General features: G+C 38.7%; 1 protein-coding gene across 1 annotated transcript in view; it reads left to right on the top strand.

The window, feature by feature from the left end:
• spon1a (spondin 1a) overlaps window positions 1–20,292 on the top strand; it is a gene marked incomplete at both ends in the record, with an annotated part of 422,542 nt that overhangs the window by 69,194 nt on the left and 333,056 nt on the right. Inside the window, 2 exons of the mRNA XM_081371883.1 lie at window positions 8,497–8,570; window positions 10,653–10,775. Coding sequence (XP_081228009.1) covers window positions 8,497–8,570; window positions 10,653–10,775 — 197 coding nt within the window. The remainder of the gene's footprint in view (window positions 1–8,496; window positions 8,571–10,652; window positions 10,776–20,292) is intronic.

Genomic DNA, 20,292 nt, shown 5'->3' with positions numbered 1-20,292 from the left:
ATCGATTGTACGCAACAAAGGGGTAACTAGCGATCACATGCGGTGATGATGCTTCTTACGTCCATTTCGGAGAACCAGAGGGCAAATATTTCAACAGACAGCTGAGGCATTTAAGTGGCACCAAAATCTGTGTTTTGATTCGTTCCAGTTACATACAAGTTACTTAGGTACCTGTTCCATATTGACACGGGTTTTGGTACCCAACCCTATTGCCGACACACATTAGGGGCTTTCGCACCGGAGGAACCTTTTCATAGTTCCTAGAACTATTGGCGAAAGTACCCGGATGTCTGCGCATTCGCACTGCAGGAACTAGGAACGATTTTAGTTCTAGGAACTCTTTGGAGGAACTAATTTAGCTCCTACTGGGGAATAGGGTCTAAACCAGCACAATAGGAACTATCAGTGACGTTAGTGTTCGCGGATTGGCCGCATGCGAAACACCAGAACCCGCCATTTTTTTAAAAAGCTATGTAAACACATAGATTATAACTACAAACATGGAAAACAGTGATAGATGAGCCTCTTAACCTTTACGCTGAGGAGAAAATCCAACACAGCTTTGAGGGGACAAAGCTAAACATGATCATGTATTTCTGCTCGGCTAGTGACACTGGACATCAACCGCATGGCATACGCTAATAACTTTTCATATACTGTTTACTTTCTATATATGTCAGTTCTATCTAATAATGTATTAGACAGGACTGTTAGACAGATCGTAAACTAATTAACAAGGAGAATGCAAGCACTTTTTGTTTGCTCAGGCTCTGGTGTTCTCAGCGCCATCAAATTAAAGATCAGCCGCGCCGTCAAAATAAAAGTCACAGCAACGAGCGCGGCTTACGTCACTTCAAAGTTCCTACTGGTGGTGCGAATGCAACTGGAAAACGTTCCTAGGGGAACTATTAGTTCTCTGGGAACCACCCTGATGGCTAGTTCCTAGAACTAAGTTCCTAGAACTATCCGGTGCAAAAGCCCCTATTTGTGTTCAAACACCATGTAAAAGTAAAATTTGCATAAAAGGTCCCCTTTAAATGTCTGAAACCTAAAATAAACATTGTGTGGTTGAAAACACAATTTTTGTATAATGATCACTAATTTCTATGACAGATAGTCCTAAGAAAACATTTTCCTAAACAGCTAATCTATTGTAGAAGAAGGTTTAAGAAACCCTGAAATCAATTAACATGAATCCCTGGTCTTAATGTTTACGATTATTAATTATTGTAATAGGAAAACTTTTATCATAATGCTGATTTTATCACTTGCGGATTAAATTTTACTCATCAATAGTGCTTAAGTTTTAACTAACATGTGCTTGAAGTGTTTCTGGAACAGAGTATTCCATTACGATAGGTATGGTATAGCCACTTTTCAATTAATTCCTAAATCATAAAATCAAGTGGCACTGCATTTTGTATAATTTAATATTTTTCTTGGAAAATGCCACATTATGGAGATAAAATGGGATGTAAATGTTGTTTCATATTCACTTTAATGGTGCTTTCACACCCTTTTGCTCGGTCTATATCAAAGTTCGATTGCACCCCCCTTTGGTTTTGTTTTTTTAGCGTCAACATAGAATTGCATTTCCGTCTATCTGCCGCGAATGAACTGCAAAGGTTCCGAAGAACACAGGAGTTAATTTCTGATGGAAGCAAGCAGAAATGAGGTATACATTTACGGTATCTTTCTGCTTAAAGTACATCAGTCCCACTTGCCAGTAAAGTGAGCAGTGGACACACACACACACACACAATGCTGAGCACGGTTTGACATTGGCCTTATGTACACCTGATTTAAGGACCTTTGGGAGAGCTGAGTAAACCTGGATGTAACATGTATCACTGTGTCTCCTGTGAAAGGATTCTAAAGAAATGGTCTTTGATTTTGTTGCTGCAAACATTGCTCACTTCACCACTGCATGTTGATGAAGGGTAAAATAAAATATTATTAAATAAAATAAGAAAGCTCGAAAAAATGGGCTGGCTAAATGTTTTGACCTCCATTTACACTGTATTTAGTGGTTGGATCACCTGAGACAAAAAATATCAGAAGCAAGAGACGTCACCAAAAGTTGTAATTTTCTTTTCTATAAGTTGCAGGTTATGAGGAACAAATTTCTCTTGTTATTTCTCTTTCTTATGGGTGCAACTTAAAATAAAAATATGACATCTGTGAAATCAGCTAATGCCCTTATTTAGGTCAGACTGTTGCACAAACAACATAAATAAAAGCAATTTATGTTCAAGCTGCTCTCAAACACTGATTTTTCCCTTATACATGTGTGAAGTAAAAGCAAGGTGAAGCACCGAATGAAATATAAGTGTTTTTGTTTTCAAGTGGAGGCTCATTACAGACCTTGCGCAAAAAGCAATTTTGCTAAAAGCCAAGACGAATAATCCAGTTTAACAGCCACAAGGTTAAATAATTACATTATAATTTTATGCCACATTTTTTTATTAGTTTCCAGGATCACAGTGTACAAAAACAAATGCAACCTGCATACTGTCTGTCAGTGGCACAAATCTCACTGATGGTGGTTTTCTGGGATTATGCAGGCCATTGAATTTGCATTGCATAGCCTTGAGCACTGGCCTGAGAAGATCTTTCTCACAGACACACACATTGGGAAAGAGGTGATTAGCATCAGCAGTGCAAAAGCAGGAAAGTGAGTCTGCCCTTAATAACATCTCATTGATAGAATTTAAATTGGATGTTAAATAACCATTACCACGGCTGATTGCCTGGCCTGCCCTGAAAGTGAGGAGGCTTTCTGCCAAAGCCGCTCTTCTTCAGATATGTGAAATTGGGGTGAGATTGAATTAGAGCATGGACAATTAGAGTGGTACCATCAGCACCTTAACATAAAAGGCGGTGTGGGTGGGTTTGAGTGTTTTAGGGTCCTTCCGTATCTTTCTCATTCCGACCCATGTTTTTCACCCACCATCCCTCTAAATTAACGTTTCTGATGGTGAATAGTGATTGAGTCAGTGGTGTATGTTTCATTTGAACATCAAAAGACATGCTCTGTGGAAGGGGTACAGTTAGAATTGGGATATGTTCCTCAACTCTCTGCTGTCTGACTCAAAAGCAAAGCAATCAAAATAAACAGATAAAGAGATTGAATCGGTAAATAGAAGATCTGTCAGTTTGCTCCACACATCATCAAAGATAATGTGGTTGAGGGAAGACTTACTCTGGTCATGGCTACCTGTAGCACAACACAATTCAATTAGATAACTGAAATAATCGAAGAGAACTCAAACAACTTCTCTGTTTTTACTCATCTATTTAAATTTGCCACAAAATCAAAAACTTATTTTTTTACGCACTCCATTCAACTTAATGACAAAGCAAAAAAAAAAAAAAAAAAACAGATTTGTGATAACTTTGCAAATGTATTAAAAAGAAAGGACTGAGATTTCACATCAATGTAACTATTCAGACCCTTGATGTTACCAGCAGCAGCTTCACTGTTGGGATGGTATTGCAAAGGTGATGAACGGTGCTTGGTTTCCTCTAGACATGACGCTAGGAATTAAGGTTCATCTGACCAGATAATATTGTTTCTTACAGTCCTTTAGGTGTTTTTTTCTGCAACTTCCGAGCGTGCTTTTATTTTCATCTGGCTACTCTGCCATAAAGCCCATCTCCACACATCATCTCTTGAGTTCAGCCAGAGTGACCATCGGTTTGGTCTGGCCACAATGTCTAGGAAGAGTTGTGGTAGTTACAAACTTCTTACATATAAGGCGACTCTGCTACCCACTGAGCTGCCCTGTGAAATTTCCATTTTTACTTTGTAATACATTTGCAAAGTTATAACACATCTGTTTTTGAAAGGTTTTTATTTATTTACTATAATGCTTTGTCATTATAGTGTAGAAAAAAAAAAGAATAATGATTTAAAGCATTCAAACATAAGGATGCAACAAAATATGAAAAAATGAAGGGGTCTGAATTAGGGCTGTCACAATATCAGCAAAAATCTAATACGATTTCGATACATAATTGGCCAGAAGCATTCAGAATCACAATATATCGCAATATCTATAGAAATCTTGAAAAAAAAAGATAAAAAGAAAAACAACGCTACCAGTCAAATTAATCTTACTTTTTTTTTTTTTTTTTTTTTTTTTTTTTAGAATCACAAAATTGCAAACAAAAGGAACAATTACACTTAATAACCAGTTTGAAATAACTTTCTTCTGTGAACTGATGTGGCTTCTTAACACAGAATGAGGCAGATATTGTATTATTTTATAGCATTATATACAGTGTTAAAGTCTATATTGATTGACATTGCATTATAAAATAAAGTACATTAGCCTTATGAAAATACGTGAGATGGCTCAAAGAACACAGATAAACAATATACTGCTGCAATGGTGTGTTAATTATCTTCATGTTTAATCTGTCAGAATGTCTCTATCTGCATTCCCCCCATTTTGTGTGACTTTTATTTATTTATTTATTTATTTATTTATTTATTTATTTATTACCAACATTTTGGATGTCTTTGTCCATACTTTGTTTTTATTTAATTTTAATAAGAACAAAACATAATTTATATACAAGAGTATATAACCATACATGTCAGGGGTTAAAAAAGAGGGGAAGAAAAAAGAAAAGAAAGGCATTTTGCAAAAAAATAATAATAATAATAAATATATATATATAAGTATGTCAGGCAGGAAATCCAAATGTTCACCTATTGTCCATCAACCTCAGATATGGCTCATCATTTATGATATGCAAGTAATAGCAACTTTACATGGTGGTTTGCTCTAACATTAACCTAGATAAATGTGCTCTATTATTAGGCACATAGCCAAGTGTTCATGCAGAGTTTGGTATAGCATGCTTACTCCATGACATGGAAGTGCCGGCACAATCACTTGCATTTTTTTTACTTAAAATATTCCGTCATTTTTGGTCATAAAGATAAGAGTAATACACCATTCTTCCTGAACTTCAGTGTGTTACATAAATGAACAGAAACTCCGTGTATAGGCTACTTGCCTCACAGATATAGATATAAATATATCTATAGAATGCCTATAATGTCTACTTTTAAATTAACCAATTCAAATCTAAAACAAATACTCTTTGATTATGTAATCTGTATGAAAGGCACAATCTCTCTAAAGGTGAGATCACTATGCGGAGATGACGAGTCAGCATCGTCAACTTCATCTTTGCAGCCGACATTGATTCAGAAAACACTAGTTTATTAATAAACAATTAAAATGTCACCTTTCTATTTTTCAAAACATTCATAATCACTACTTTTGCCAGCGCTTTTTCGCAAGCTTTATGTGTGCGCTATATTTTTTTGTAATGCCACATTAATTTGCAAAAAAATAACTAAAATGCCACTAAAATAACTTAGGAGTTAGATTGTATTCACAAATTATTTATTTCAATAAACCAAATGTAAAAGCAATAATTTACTTTAGAATAAGAAATTATTAAAATAAATGTACATTTTTAAAACTATTAGCAAAAAGCAGAACTTAACAGGAATTGTGTTTGTGCATGTGCATGTGAAAGTGTATGATTGTGTGTGTCACCCCTTCATATCATTATTTGTTCTACATTTCTGATTTTGTTTGCCAAATTCTATACAAATGCTGTCTATTGCAGTCAGTGTGTGTGTGTGTGTGTGTGTGTGTGTGTGTGTGTGTGTGTGTTTGTGTGTGTGTGTGTGTGTGTGTCAGTGAGCATGTTTGTTCCACATTGGATTTTTGCTCTAGTACCATACCTTAATTTCATGAATCTATTGCAGATATCATTAATTCAAGATTTTAAAGTACAATATAATTTGAGACTTTATTCTGATTCAAGGGGAATCAGAAGGTGTTTGGTGTTTTAAGCCCCCAACAGCGCCTTCCAGGCAGCGATGGGATGGGTAGGTTTAAGGTTGAGGGTAGGGTTAGCTGCCTCTAAGGAGCCATTGGGGGCTTAAAACACCATCGAGCGAATCAGAATGCCATAATGACTGATGAGAGGAGGAGCTGGGGATGGAGAAGGGTAATTAGCTCCTGAGAAACGCAGTAGCTGCTGATTATACTGAAGGAGCTTATATATGTATACAGTACATTTACATTTACATTTATTCATTTAGCAGGCACTTTTATCCAAAGCAACTTACAAATGAGAACAATAGAAGCAGTTAAACTAACAGTAGGACAACAATATGCAAGTGGTATGACCCTTCTCAGTTTAATCTAATGCAGTACATGTTATTTATTTATTTATTTTTTATAATAGAATAGAATAGAATAGAAGAGAAAGTGTTAGTATTACTGGATCAAGTGCTGTCGAAAAAGATGTGTCTTCAGCCATTTCTTGAAAGTGGCTACGGACTTAGCAGCTCTGGTTGAGTTAGGCAGATCATTCCACCAGCAGGGAACAGTCATGGAAAAGGTCAGAGAAAGAGATTTTGTGCCTCTTTGAGATGGCACCACAAGACGTCGTTCGCTTGCAGAGCGCAAGTTTCTGGATGTCACATAAGTCTGAAGTAATGAGTTTAAGTAAAAGGGAGCAGATACAGTGATAGGCATCGTATTCCTATTGGTAGACTGAGTGTCAGCTGATGCAAGCTTGACTAACGTGACCTGCCAGAACTGACACTACACTTAATAACAACCGAATCAAGCCCAGTTTGTGTGTACACAGGTTTATATTACATTGTGTGGAACAAATGTCCCCATAGTAAAACCTGAGATCACCTACATTGTGGGAAATTGATTAATAAACATACTAACATACTTTTTTTGAAAATGTAAATATGCAGAATGTTTTCTGTGATGGGTAGGGTTAAGGGTTAGGGAACAGAAAATACAGTTTGTACAATATAAAAATCAGTCTATGGAGAGTCCCCACAAAGATAGCGAAACCGTGCGTGCGTGCGTGTGCATAGATGATGTAACAAAAGTCACAAAATCTCATGCCAGTGAGATGTTTTTTTTTTTTTATGAGGGAAATATCAAATGGGGTCTGAACAGACCCCAAATACAATATGAGGTTTAATGTATATTCAGTGAGTATAGGAGAGTTCATATTTTTAAATCTCATAATCATTATAGTTGAGCTGTTCATTATAGTTGAGCTGTTCATCTTTCAATGGATAATGACAAGTCCAGTCAGTGAAAACTACCGGTTCATAAATATTCCTTGTCATTTGGATGAGGACCACCTGGACTGGCCCCAGCTCTCAGTACAATAATGCCAGGCCTGTTCCTCAGATGAGAGCTTCAGTGTGTGAGGAGGAAGGGCTTTTTGTTTACTCTGAGATTTTTCCAGGCTGTATAAAGGCCTCCATGGCTGCCACAAGTATCTGAGTTTGCACCATGTAAACAGGCTTCACCAACTGTTTTGGAACCCAGAGTTTAAGTTATGTTCATGATCACTTATCCGATTTAATTACAACTACTTGACCAGAGTCTCACTATTTCTCTCGTTTACATACTCTGTATTCTTGGACTGTGCTCGCAGGTTCATTTGCATCTTTAAATCAGCTATTCACTCTAGCTGAAAGAAGACCATATTTGACCAACATTAAATTGCCATAATCCAAGCTGGTGTAATGATGTCAAATTTTGTGTTTGTTCACGTTTAGACTTTTTTTCTGTTCATCTATTTTTTCTGTTCATCTATTTCTAGATTAGTTTTCACTGTGTTCAGTTCATGTTTCCTGTGTCTGTATTAATCGGTCATTAATCAGCTGTCGGTGAACGTCAAACTAAGGATCAAATCCCTCAGATTTTAGCCTAGGATCAGAGGAATCTTTTAGGAATTGCATTTTGTCTCAGACGGCCAAATCGTGGCCAAAATCGCACAGTGTGCACCCAGCTTGATATTCTGTTTTGTGAAGTTTGGAGTTTATTTATAAATAAAGACTGCTGCACTTAGATCCTGTTTCATCTCTGCTGCAACCAACACTGACAAGTTATGGTTTAGCTTCTGGCCAGCATAGTTATCCTGTTTACTAGCAATGCTCTGGTTGACCAAAATGATAATTCTGGTGAAGATGATTCAGCAAGCTTTTCCAGTTAAATGTCTGGTGGGATGACCAGCACACCAACATCCAAAATCCAACTTGAGACCAGTTATTGGCCCACATTTAGATCCATATAGACATGTTTGTTTTTTTTCTCCTGTTGTACAGTACATCAGCGTATATAGTGCTAAAAGGGAAACTTGTATTGTGAATGTAATTAGAATGTAACTTTTTCTTTTGCATTATTAGTTCCAGCAGAAATGCATAAATATGCTTCACATCTGCTGGCTTGTGATATCCAGGGCACAGCTCCCTTTAGTGATGTACTGCCATTCGTATTGCATGTGCCTCTTTTTATGGATTACAATCACTCCATGGGGGTTCATGATTGCTGCCTTTTCAAAGCGCTGATTTTGTTTTCTTTTCTTTTTCTTTTCTTTTCTTTTCTTGATTCCCCTTCATTACCGTGTTCTCTCTATCTCTAGGGCTAGTATTGTTCAGAGGAAGATCATCTCATTCCAGGATGAGGGCTCGCTCACGAAGCGCATGTGTGAGAAAGGTGAGTTATTCATTACTCTCAGATAGATGGTTTAGCATATTACAGGCAGTTATTCTATGATATGTTTTTTCACAGTGTATAGTGCTTTTCCTTTTTTCTCTCTTCTCCCCCAGTTTGTCTCCTCATATAGCTGTTATATAGCATGGCCAACATTCTATCTGAGCTTTGGTTATGTCGCAGGCCTGATTGTTACAGGGGATTATATTTAGGGCTGTGACGGTATGGGATTTTTTTCTTACCACAGTGAAGAAGCAACAAATCTCGCGGTTTGGCGGTTAACCGAGATAAGATAAAACATCACCTGCGGCCGCGTCACACACTACAGACGCGATCGAGAACACATGTAGCTTGTAAATGACAATGGAAATGAATAATTATAATGCAGTATTCTTTATGAAACAATTATATTAAATAAATGCCTCTTTGGTACTTTGCACCTCTCGCAAAGGCCTAGGAGACTCCCAACTGTCCCTGCTGGCCTGAGGTTGTAGGCTTAACGTTTCCTCGGCGACACACTGGTTGTGTGGCGTGAGCTTAGCGTTTTCTATGTCTTTGCACACCAGAAAAGTTATGATAAGCCTCATTGGAGATATATTCGACATATGGGTAGAGTTGTGGAAGGTCTATACTTTTAAGTGCAATACTTGAAAATCGATAATATTTTTTTAATTACATTTAGGCCTATATGCATTTATGTCAAAACCTATTGACTTTCAAACATCAAAATGTCATTTATTAATATGTATTTGTGTCAAAATTACATATGAACATCTTTTCCTATTCTATTTTGCCTGGAAACGCTTCCAACGTGTCGCGTGAAATATAGGCGTCAGTTCTATTTCTAGCATGCACGCATTTTCCGCGCGTCTCACGCAGACAGTGTGCAAGCTCTAACATGGGGGCTGAAATAAAAACGGACACGCCACGCAGCCAGTGTGTCGCCGACCAAAGGTAGGTGTGCTGCACCCAAGTCCGGCAAACGCCACAGGATAGTTAATTCTAAGATGTGATCTTAAATTAGTTGTATTTCCTCGCAAGACATACTTTTGTGCGACAAATACGGCATACTGCCTTGCGACAAATACGGCATACTGCCCAAATAGGCGACACAGTATTTGGCTTATTTAGACACTAGATTCGTGGCCATTTTATGAATAATGTAATTCGGCTAGCGCCGTCATGACTGTTATTGCCTATACCACATAAGAGAAGTTTCGCTACTTGCAATTAAAATCTAACTCCAACTGTTTACTTTATGCTTTTGTCTTTTATGCCTATGTTTGTGTGTATTTAATTGAACATTATCTGTAAACATCACAAACTGAAACCTAGCAGTTAATTAATAATAATCAGACACACACAAAAAATAAATGCCCCATGTTTAATGGACTGTCCCTCCCTTGCGCAGGAAGCGTTTTTTTTTTTTTTTTTTTTCTCCAGAAGCTCTTGAACATAGGACTCGCGGAATACAGTAAATTATAATCAAATATTAATGTGTTTATAGTTCATATCACACACAATATGCACTCCTGTAACTTTCAGCAAAAAAAAAAAAAAAAAAAAGTGCGGTGATGACCTCACACCGCGGTAGGCATCTCATTAACGCGATATTGCGGTGATGCGGTTATCGTCACACCCCTAATTATATTCCAGCATCATTATTCCAACTGTAAACAAACAGTACAATTCTCACAGCCACCAAATGCCTTCAGCCAACATGCATCCATTGCAGGATAGAGAGTGTGTGCAGTGTGCAGTTAATAAACTTCTTGCAGCCAGACCATTAGCTGTCAGTATAAAGTCAAAAGCCTCTGGTACTGGGATGAAAAACATTGTATGATTGACATTGCATGATGCCTATCTAGTGACACAACAAAAGTTTGTGTGATTAAGCCTGTTGTGCAGTTTATATATAAATAATTAGATATAATTATAATTTTGTAGATATAATAATTGTATAGATAAAATAAATAATACATAAATTATACATTATTTATTATTTATAATAAATAAATAATAAAATTTTACATGCTGTACATTTGGATATAAATAACAATCCAGCCACTCTCTCTTGTCCTTTAGAACCGCTGTATGGAGAAACCACAGACAAACCCCTGCTGGACTGCTGTGCCTGTGGAACTGCCAAATACAGAGTCACCTTCTACGGGAACTGGTCAGAGAAATTGCACCCAAAAGACTACCCAAGTAAGACACTATGTCCTCAATGACATGTGAGGTGTGTAATTTTTTCAATGCAAAAAAAAAAAAAAAAACTTTCTCCTATCCCAGTTTAAAGTTTAGAGACAACAAGTAAGCCATTTGAATTGTTATGCAATACTGAGGGACAAATTATACCTTACATCATGCAACCCACATAAGAGGTTTTCTGTTACTTTTTTTTTTTATAAACAAGTGTAGATTTTTTTTTTTCCTGGTGGACGGTACTCACGGTTCTTACATTTAAGGAGGGAGGGAATCAAGCCATGTCAAGGGAGCAGAATATCATAGAGCAGTTCTTGTGGAGAACACCCAGTGGTATTGGATATGACTCTGGAAAAGTATAGTATAACATTATACATTTTATTTAAATGGGTATTTCACATCATTCCATGTTTTATGTGTGAAATACAAAGTTCTGTCATGAAAATCTAGATGGCGCAGGCTAATAGGTCCTTAAATCAACCTGCTTGCAATAACATCGTTATCTATAGGGCACAGCTGATTGGTTCATGCTGTATCAGTGGTCAGTGTGCTCACGTGCTCAACCTTCAAATACTTAGTTAGCATTTGCCTTAGCAGTGATGATGATACATTTAATTATATTGCGCTTTTCTCAAACACAAAGCGCTTCACAGAGAATAAAGTACACAAAACAATAAGAAATAAAGCTGCTGGCAGCAATTATTGGGGTTCAAGCGTTTTAAGGCCTTTAAGCACAAGCATAAAATGGTATTATGTTTCCTAAAGTTTGTATACTTGTTGCATATGAATGTTGCATGTTCTCACCTATTTTTTGTGAAGTTTCGAGTTTTTGTTTAAGAATGACAGGCTTTTGGGTGGACGCAGGGGTTTTATCGAGGTTGGGCCAAAAACCTAGGACTAGTTCGCGAAAGTTGGTTTTTGAAATAATCTCCAATATTTAGCAAACGATTCGATTGGCGACTGTGGTCCTAGAGGCAACGTTAATCAGATTAAGGAGTTCTACCATGCGGTATGAATGTCTTGGGTGTGTGCCAAAAATTTGTGGCACACAATCCTTTACACACATGAAAAACGCAAAGAAAAGTTGGCCGATTTCTTTCGAATTTCTCACAGGCCCAGCGAGTTTTGTTCCGATCGGCCTCCGTTAATCTTGTCTGATAGCTGCTCAAACTTCATTGGCCGCTGTTTTTCGAGATACGAGAATGTCCTCAAAGTCAGTCTTGGCACCTTGGACATAGACACCACATGCCAACATCAGAATCAGGGTTGCGTAGTTATAGCCATTTTTATGTTTTTTAAATGTTATAGCGCCACCAAGTGGCCAGTCGCCACATTTTTCACACGACCACAGAATGAGCTCTTACATGGGTGTGCCGAGTTTGGTGAGAATATATCTTTCCGTTCACGAGTTATTGCCATTTTAGCAAAAGTGGCTCCTCCCACTTTTAACACTTTAACAGCCCTTAGAGGCCGTGAATCGAAATGTAAACTTTTTTTGGATAATTATTTACAATCAGACTCCAGAGAATCTTGTTCCGATCGGGCCAAATACCTAGGACTAGTTCGCAAAAGTAAAAAAAAAAATATATATATATCAAAAATACCCGAAAAGTTGGAGACATGCATTTTGTCCTCCTTGAGCCAAGGATTCCAACAATATAAAATAATTGAGCCTACGCTTAACGGTTTAGGAATTATGAGATATTTCACACTTTTCACCGCTGTAGCATTCCTGTCATGCCCATCGGTGCGGGTTGACGTTGTAGAGTATTGTGACTGTGTGAGTACTACCAGCCCACAAAGTTTCAAGTCTCTATGACTTACGGTTTGGTCTGCCAGATCAGTTTTAGGTGAGAATGCCGATCCTTGGAAATTTTAACAATTACAATTGGGTTACTGCCCTACGCGACTGAACCCCTTACAAAAATTTAAATAAAACAGAAATAACAAAAGTACAATAATACACTCAAGAAGTTTTACAGAAAAGAAAAGAGTCCAGTGTTGGGGAATTTCTATTAGCCAAGGGAAGTTTATTACACAACCATGGAGCTTAAACAGAAAAAGCCTGTCCACTCATAGACTTCAATTTAAAAGTAGGGTGCTAGTAAAGGAGTCAGAAGAGAGGAGAGAGCGAGTTGATGTGTAAGGAGCAACTAAATTACAAAGGTATGCCGGAGCTGTCCCATGAAGAGCCTTATATGTTAAAATCAGGATTTTAAAAATCAATATGTACCTGTACTGGAAACCAAGGCGGTTAATGAAGAACGAAGCCTCGATGTAATAAAGGCATGTATAAGCCTTTCTGCATCAGGCAGAGAAAGAGAAGATTGTAGTCTGGCAATATTTCTGAGATTGAAAAAATCAGATTTCGAGACCATTTTAATATGGATTTGCATGCGAATCAAAAATATCACCAAGGTCAGAATCAGTAAACAAACTGATATTATTGCATTTATGCAAAGCTGTCAGCATACCAACAAGTAGAAGTTTGGGTTTAGATTTGTTAAGTTTAAGATAATTGTCATGCATCCACACTGTTATTTCTTCCGGACAGGTAGTAAAAGATGTAAGTCCAAGATTAGGATCAGAGTATGTGCTGACATAGATCTGAGTATCATCAGCATAGCAATGGAACCCCAGACCATACTTTCTAATAATGCCACCAAGAGGCAACATATCAATGCACAACAAAATGGGTCCAAGTGTTGTCCCCTGTGGGACACCCTGTTGAACTGATGTTGGCTCGGATTTGATTTTTCCCCTACAAGCAAATTTAAAATGATCAGTGAGATAGGATTTAATCCATCCAAACACAACACCAGAGATGCCCAACCAAACAGGCAACCTATACATAAGGATATTATGACATGTAGTGTCAAAAGCAGCACTAATGTCTAGCAGGACTAACATTCTGCAAGCACCTAGAAACTGCACAACAATGGCTGGTCCCTCGCAATCACCTTTGCATTATGACAGCAAACTGTGCAGTAGCAAGCAGCACTAGTGGTTTAAATCTTTTGGCTCTATCTATTTTATGCTCATAATATGTCTATAGGATTGTTGCTCATTTTGCAACAAACATCAGTTAAGATGTGAAATATGCAATCATTTCCTCATTATTTTCTCTTATCACCTGTCCTCTCTTCTTTTGTGGTTGTTGTGGATAACCTTGAGAGTGTCTCTTTGGGAGTAAATTAAGCCTGGGGATTAGAATCGCTCTCCACTTGAGCTTCTGCAGCTCAGATCAATACTCTGATTAGAATGTACTCTGGGAGCTAGATGAACCTCATAAAGAAAGTGTGGTTCCCTAATTTATGGGCTTAGGAAACAGTGAAAGACATACTGGAAAACAGACACACACACTTGTAAAGTAGATAACACATGGTATTTATGATTGTCACACGTGCGGAAAACATTCCCATGTGCTGGTACAATTACATGTATCCTAAAACATTTGTGTAAAATAAAACACACAAGCATGCTGCTGTGGACATCTACAATATATGCAGTCATTATCATTTCAATTTGATGCATTTGCATGAATTACTTGATAAACAAATCAACTTTAATTAAACATAGCCACTTTCATTTAATTATTAAGGCACATCAAGTAGTCATATTCTTGACTTTGTCGCTCAAATAAAAACATGCTTATAGCGCTAACGGTGCATTATGCACTAAGGTTCAATACTTTTTAGATTTTTTGATAAACCTTGCCTTGGCAAGCTGCACTAATGATTGTGAATGAAAATGTCCAGACTGTCATTTTTTTCAATAACAGGTTGTCCCACCTCAAACTCCCGCTATTGGCTGATAAAGAAAACTACACTTATGTCACTGCCTGGTAGTTGCTATTGTGCTGGGTTTTCTAAGTTTTCTAAGTGGCTTCGCGCCCTCCTCGCCACTTCCCGCCGAGACGGGCGTGGCTAACCTCTATAAAAGGAGCTCGAGAAAGCTGATTCACTTGATTTTGATCGCCGAAGCGAACCAGAGTGAACCGCGCGCACGGCAGAGAACGCAGTACTCGTTCCCTCTTCTAGAGAGAACCGAGGTTACGAAAGTAACCGAGTACGTTCTCTTACGAGAGTCCTCTCGTACTGCGTTTTGTAAAAACGTACCAGGTACGTGCACTGCTCTCAGCGAGTGTAAGTTGTGCTGAGCCCATATTAGGAGGCGTTTCGCCAACCTGTACAGGGATGTGGATTTCAGACCGCCCTGGCGATTATGTAGGACACCACTGCCGTGTTGTCCGAACTGACTACGACGTGTTGGTCCTTGATTCGGGGACAAAAACGCGTCAGCGCGTTGTGCACTGCCAGCATTTCTAGGCAGTTGATGTGTTGGAGCTTTCCTTGTTCTGACCACAGGCCGAAGAACGGTCTGCCCTCGAGCAGCGCTCCCCATCCCGAGGTGGATGCGTCTGTCGACACCATCCTCACTCCCGAGGAAGCCCCCAGGCTTACACCTGATCGGTACCAGTCGTCCGCCAGCCAAGGTATCAGGGCTGTCACACAGTTCTGATTGACCTTGAGGCGTAACCGACCAGACACCCACGCTCCGCGCGGTACTCGCGCTTTCAACCAGAACTGCAGCGGGCGCATGCGGAGCAAGCCCAGCTGGAGAACTGGTGGTGCTGAGGCCATGAGACCTAGCATCCTTTGAAACTTCCTGAGCGGAGTGGACGCGCCGCAGCGGAAAGATCTCGCCGCGCGGTGAATGTGCAGCACGCGCTGTGGCGACAGCCGCGCTGTCATAGACTGTGAGTCCAGAACGGTACCCAGAAAAGAAATCGTTTGACTGGGGTTCAGTGAACTCTTTGTACAATTGACCGTGATACCAAGATTCTCGAGGTGATCGAGCAAAATGGTTCTGTGCTCCACGAGCTGTGATCGTGATTGAGCTAGGATCAGCCAGTCGTCCAAATAGTTCAGCACTCGCATGCCTCTGAGTCTGAGAGGAGCGAGCGCTGTGTCCATGCATTTCGTAAATGTACGAGGTGCCAGGGACAAGCCGAAGGGCAGGACTGTATACTGGTATGTCTGACCCTCGAAGGCGAATCTCAAGTATCGCCTGTGATGTGACCCTATCTGTATTTGAAAATACGCGTCCTTCAGATCTATCGACATGAACCAGTCTTCTCGGCGAACATGCGCGAGGATTTTCCTGGTCGTGAGCATTTTGAAACTGCGTTTCACTAATACTCTGTTCAGCCGTCTTAGATCCAGTATGGGTCTGATACCGCCGTCCTTTTTGGGGACTAGAAAGTATCTGCTGTATAGCCCCCCTTCGCTTTGAGCTCGGGGTATACGCTCTATCGCCCCTTTGCTTATCAGTTTTGATATTTCGGCGCGAAGTAGGTGTGCTACTTCCAACGACACCGTAGTTTCGACGCGCGCTGTGAAGCGGGGAGGGGCGTCGACAAAACTGTAGCGAGAAGCCTCTCTTATAATGCCTAGCACCCAGTCCGAAACCCCTGGAAGTGCTGCCCACGCTTCTGCATGGTTGGCTAAGGGCCGGATACAGAGCGCGTTCTGTTCGCCGTGCGACAGAGGCGCTTCGGGGCTCAAAAACATAGGCGTTATGCCTGTGGCTTTTGAGGCGGGGCGCGCGCTTAATACATCGGGCGGAACGCTCGTCCTCGACCTTACTACAGTGCTTAACTGAGTGAGGGAGGACTGAGAAAGTCTCGTGGGACTCATGTGTGCGTGTAGATGTGGGCTGTGAGCGGGCACATTTACTGCTTTGGGCGCGCTGTCTGCCTGAGCAGAGTGCGCGCTCACAGGTCTCGTTTTTACAGAGAGCCGTGATCTGTTAGACATAGTGTTCGTGGGCACTCGGAAGTGGGCACTTTCACTATGTTGGAAGCGCAATCGACCTGAGTCGATTTTATGTGCGCGAGCCCTAAGTGTAGGGCTGTGCTTGTGTGTAGTGATGGGCACTGAGGAGTGGGCATCGACACTACATTTATTTTGTTTTGTATCTTTGGATTATGTTGTGTTGTAAATAAATAAAAAAAATCTAAAAGCCATTCTTTTTTAAATCTCCTCATTCTTTGTGCAAGGTTGCTCAGAATGATAGGGCCTGATAGCTCCTAATAGGGCCATTAGGGAGTGTCTTTGTTTTTTTCAGGTGTGAAAAGCTTACATATTAATGAGCTCCCGCATAAAGCTTTCTCACACAAAACATGTCGTAAAATTTTTTAAATTAATATATTGTCTTATCTGAATGAGCAGTCAGGGTGATTTTCACATAGTTTTGGAGCAAATATGCTAGGCTACGTCATACAATTTTCAAAAGTCTTGTGAAGAAATAATCAGTATGGGTTTCATGACCTTATTTCAGTGAGAATTTTTTTTTGTATTTTCACAAACCACGCATAAATGTCATTATCTCAAAACAACAAACTTTTACATACATGCTGCTGATATATTATTGTAGCAGAGTTTGTGCTGAATACAGTGTAATTAGACTTTAGCCATGAAAATGTCACAAGTAACAGAAATAAGCACACCTCCAAGGCCCAGAAAACACCTCAGACCCCAGAGGGTTAATTTTTCATATTTCTTAAGTCTGTATGACCATAAATGACGGAGTATTTTAAGTTTATGTTGCTGCTTTGTGAAAAAAATCGAGCAAAACGCGCCCGCGCGTTTGCCGACCACAGGGGGTTAAAGAGGCTATATGCAACTTTTTCCCCAAGATAAACGTAAAAATAGTCTTTTTATTTTACCATTTATGACTCAAACATCTCCTGATGAGCATACTGACACCTTGTCCGCTCACAGTGGGTGCACCTATAAGCCTGTATCCTATTTTTCCTATTTTCTGTCGGGTCGGATTTTTCGCGCGCTGTCTGTGGATGTGACATCAAGCACGTTCATGTTAAACGTTTCAGATCACTCTGCCACCACCGCTAGTCAGCAAACAAACTTAGTTTCTCAAACAATATATGTATTTGACTGTTCTTACCTCTGTAAACATAATGTTGTCTTCTTTGCAGCGGATGACTTGTGAAGTGTGCACTTACGAGAGCGAGCAGAAAGGAAGAGCAGTTCCGTTTTTTGGCCACAGGTGTCAGTCGCGAGTTTAAATTTCAGAAAATCGCATGTAGCCTCTTTAACCCCAAAAAGCCACTATATTTTTATTTGTGTTTTTTTTTTTATATATATATTTTTAAATGACTGTAGTGGCTCATACCAACATTGTATTAACAAAAACTAGTTTGGGACTGCTATTTAATAGCTTTAGCATAGGCCTAATGTTTATTTATTAGTACTAGTCTTTACTATTAGTCATATTCTTACAATTTATATTAAGTAAAGGGGAAAAGTACTTGTGTGTGTTAACAAATTTTGTGTAAACGTGTTATAATTTGCCTATCTATCTATCTATCTATCTATCTATCTATCTATCTATCTATCTATCTATCTATCTATCTATCTATCTATCTGTCTGTCTGTCTATCTATCTATCTATCTATCTATCTATCTATCTATCTATCTATCTATCTATCTATCTATCTATCTATCTATCTATCTATCTATCTATCTATCTATCTATCTATCTATCTATCTATCTATCTATCTATCTATCTATCTATCTATCTATCTATGTATGTATGTATGTATGTGTATATATATAGGCAAATTATAACGTTTACACAAAATTTGTTTATATATATTCAATGTAAACTTTGATAATCATAATTAATAAATCGCAATTACAATTTGAAGGGAATAATCAGCAGTTATGATTTTTGTCATAATCGTGCAGCCCTAACTTAGGTGAAGAAACCTGTTTATTATTTATTCATTTGATTTTGCAACTGTTCACTGAAATAGCTGATTTCAATAAAACTACTTGTGATATGTCATATTTGGCTTTGACTTTGACTTGAACATTTGCTCTCACTTTGCGGAAAAAATATGGGCATATATATCGTATATCGATAGTCAGCCAAAATATATCGGGATATGACTTTTGGTCCATATCGCCCAGCCCTATTGGGACGCATGCATGGGTGGTAATATTGCAATGTTTTCTTTGTAAATAAAGTGCATTTTATTATAAGCATTATTTGCATAGGAATGAGGTGTGTTTGCGCTGAAAAGAAGGATAGTGATTAGAATGCAGGTGTTTAGAGAATAAGATGAAGTATAACTTTTTTTTTTTTTTGGCAAATTGATGGACAATTCTGATAATTTTTTACATTTTGATTTGTACAAAAATGTATGTTTTTTAGAAGAAAAAAAAAAACAAAAAACAAACAAACACGAAGGTCCACTCCTAAATCTAACCACAAGTGAAGTGTAAGCAGATCATTTGAAAATGTATCAATGAAATAATGCAAACTCATAAATTTGCCACCAATTCAGCAATTTGTAAAACTGTTACTGATTGCCATGAAAGTGTTTTGAACGTCACTGTTTATTTCACCCCACTGTCTATACATTCTTGCGAAAATCAACTAATCAAAGTGGTTTACTTGTAGATGTCATTATATACTAAACTGGAATTATGAGAAAGTATTTTAACATCAAAAACATTACACATATAGGTCCCTATCTTGCACCAAGCGCAATTGACTTTGTACACCAACGCATGAATCATTCCTATTTTGCACCCGATGCACAGCGGACTTTTCCCTCGACAGACGCACATCGGTAAATTAGGGAATGAACTTGCGCTCCAGGGGGCGGTTCAGCAAAAAGAAGAGGCGTGTTCCGGCACAAACGTTCCCTGGTGCTATTTTGCAGTTCCAGAAAACAATTCCGCCACAGACCAGGAAAAACCTAGTCTAAAGTCAGTGGCACGTGTTCAGTGGCGTGTTTAGATGCTATTTTAAGGGTGCATGCTTGGCCATAATGTAGCGTGTGCACAACGTGCATACACTTTGCTCCTCTCATCTACACACAGACGCAGCAGTTGCCATTTTTGCAAACCATACATAATTATTATTATTTTTTTTATTTTTTTTTATTTTTTTTACTTTTTCTCATATAAACATTACACTTCAGTCAGATGTACATTAGGTATTATATCGGATATCTTCATATCAGAAACATACTCACACGACGTACAAATACATATACCCATACATACACCATACAATCGTGTTTGCCGTACATCTACTCATCAGTAAAGTAAACTTTTTTTTTTTTTTTTTTAACAAGACAAACCATACATAATTAAAAGGAAAAATATTCCACATGAGGGAAATCATTGTGGTGTCCATGAAGATGTGAAAAAATAGGCATAAATCTAGCTTACACATTTACCAAAATTATTATACGCCTGTTTAACCTAAGCTTATTTGGGTGGGTTTCTCCCATCCCCATACAATGTAACTTCTCTGTCTTGTACGGCCCTGACGAGAACTTCGGTCTCCTTGGCTGTAAACCGCTCCTGGCGTGCGCCAGAAAAATCCACCGTTATAATAGCAAAAATAGGGCCCATAACCTTGAAGCTTTATTTCAAAACAACTATCATGTCAACCCAGTAGATCAAGGGCATGTCTGCA

The sequence above is a fragment of the Scardinius erythrophthalmus genome, assembly GCF_964197995.2.
Source record: "Scardinius erythrophthalmus genome assembly, chromosome: 8".
Lineage (NCBI taxonomy): Eukaryota > Metazoa > Chordata > Actinopteri > Cypriniformes > Leuciscidae > Scardinius > Scardinius erythrophthalmus.
Note: the sequence above shows the minus strand (reverse complement) of the source record. Positions and strands in the feature narration are given on the sequence as shown.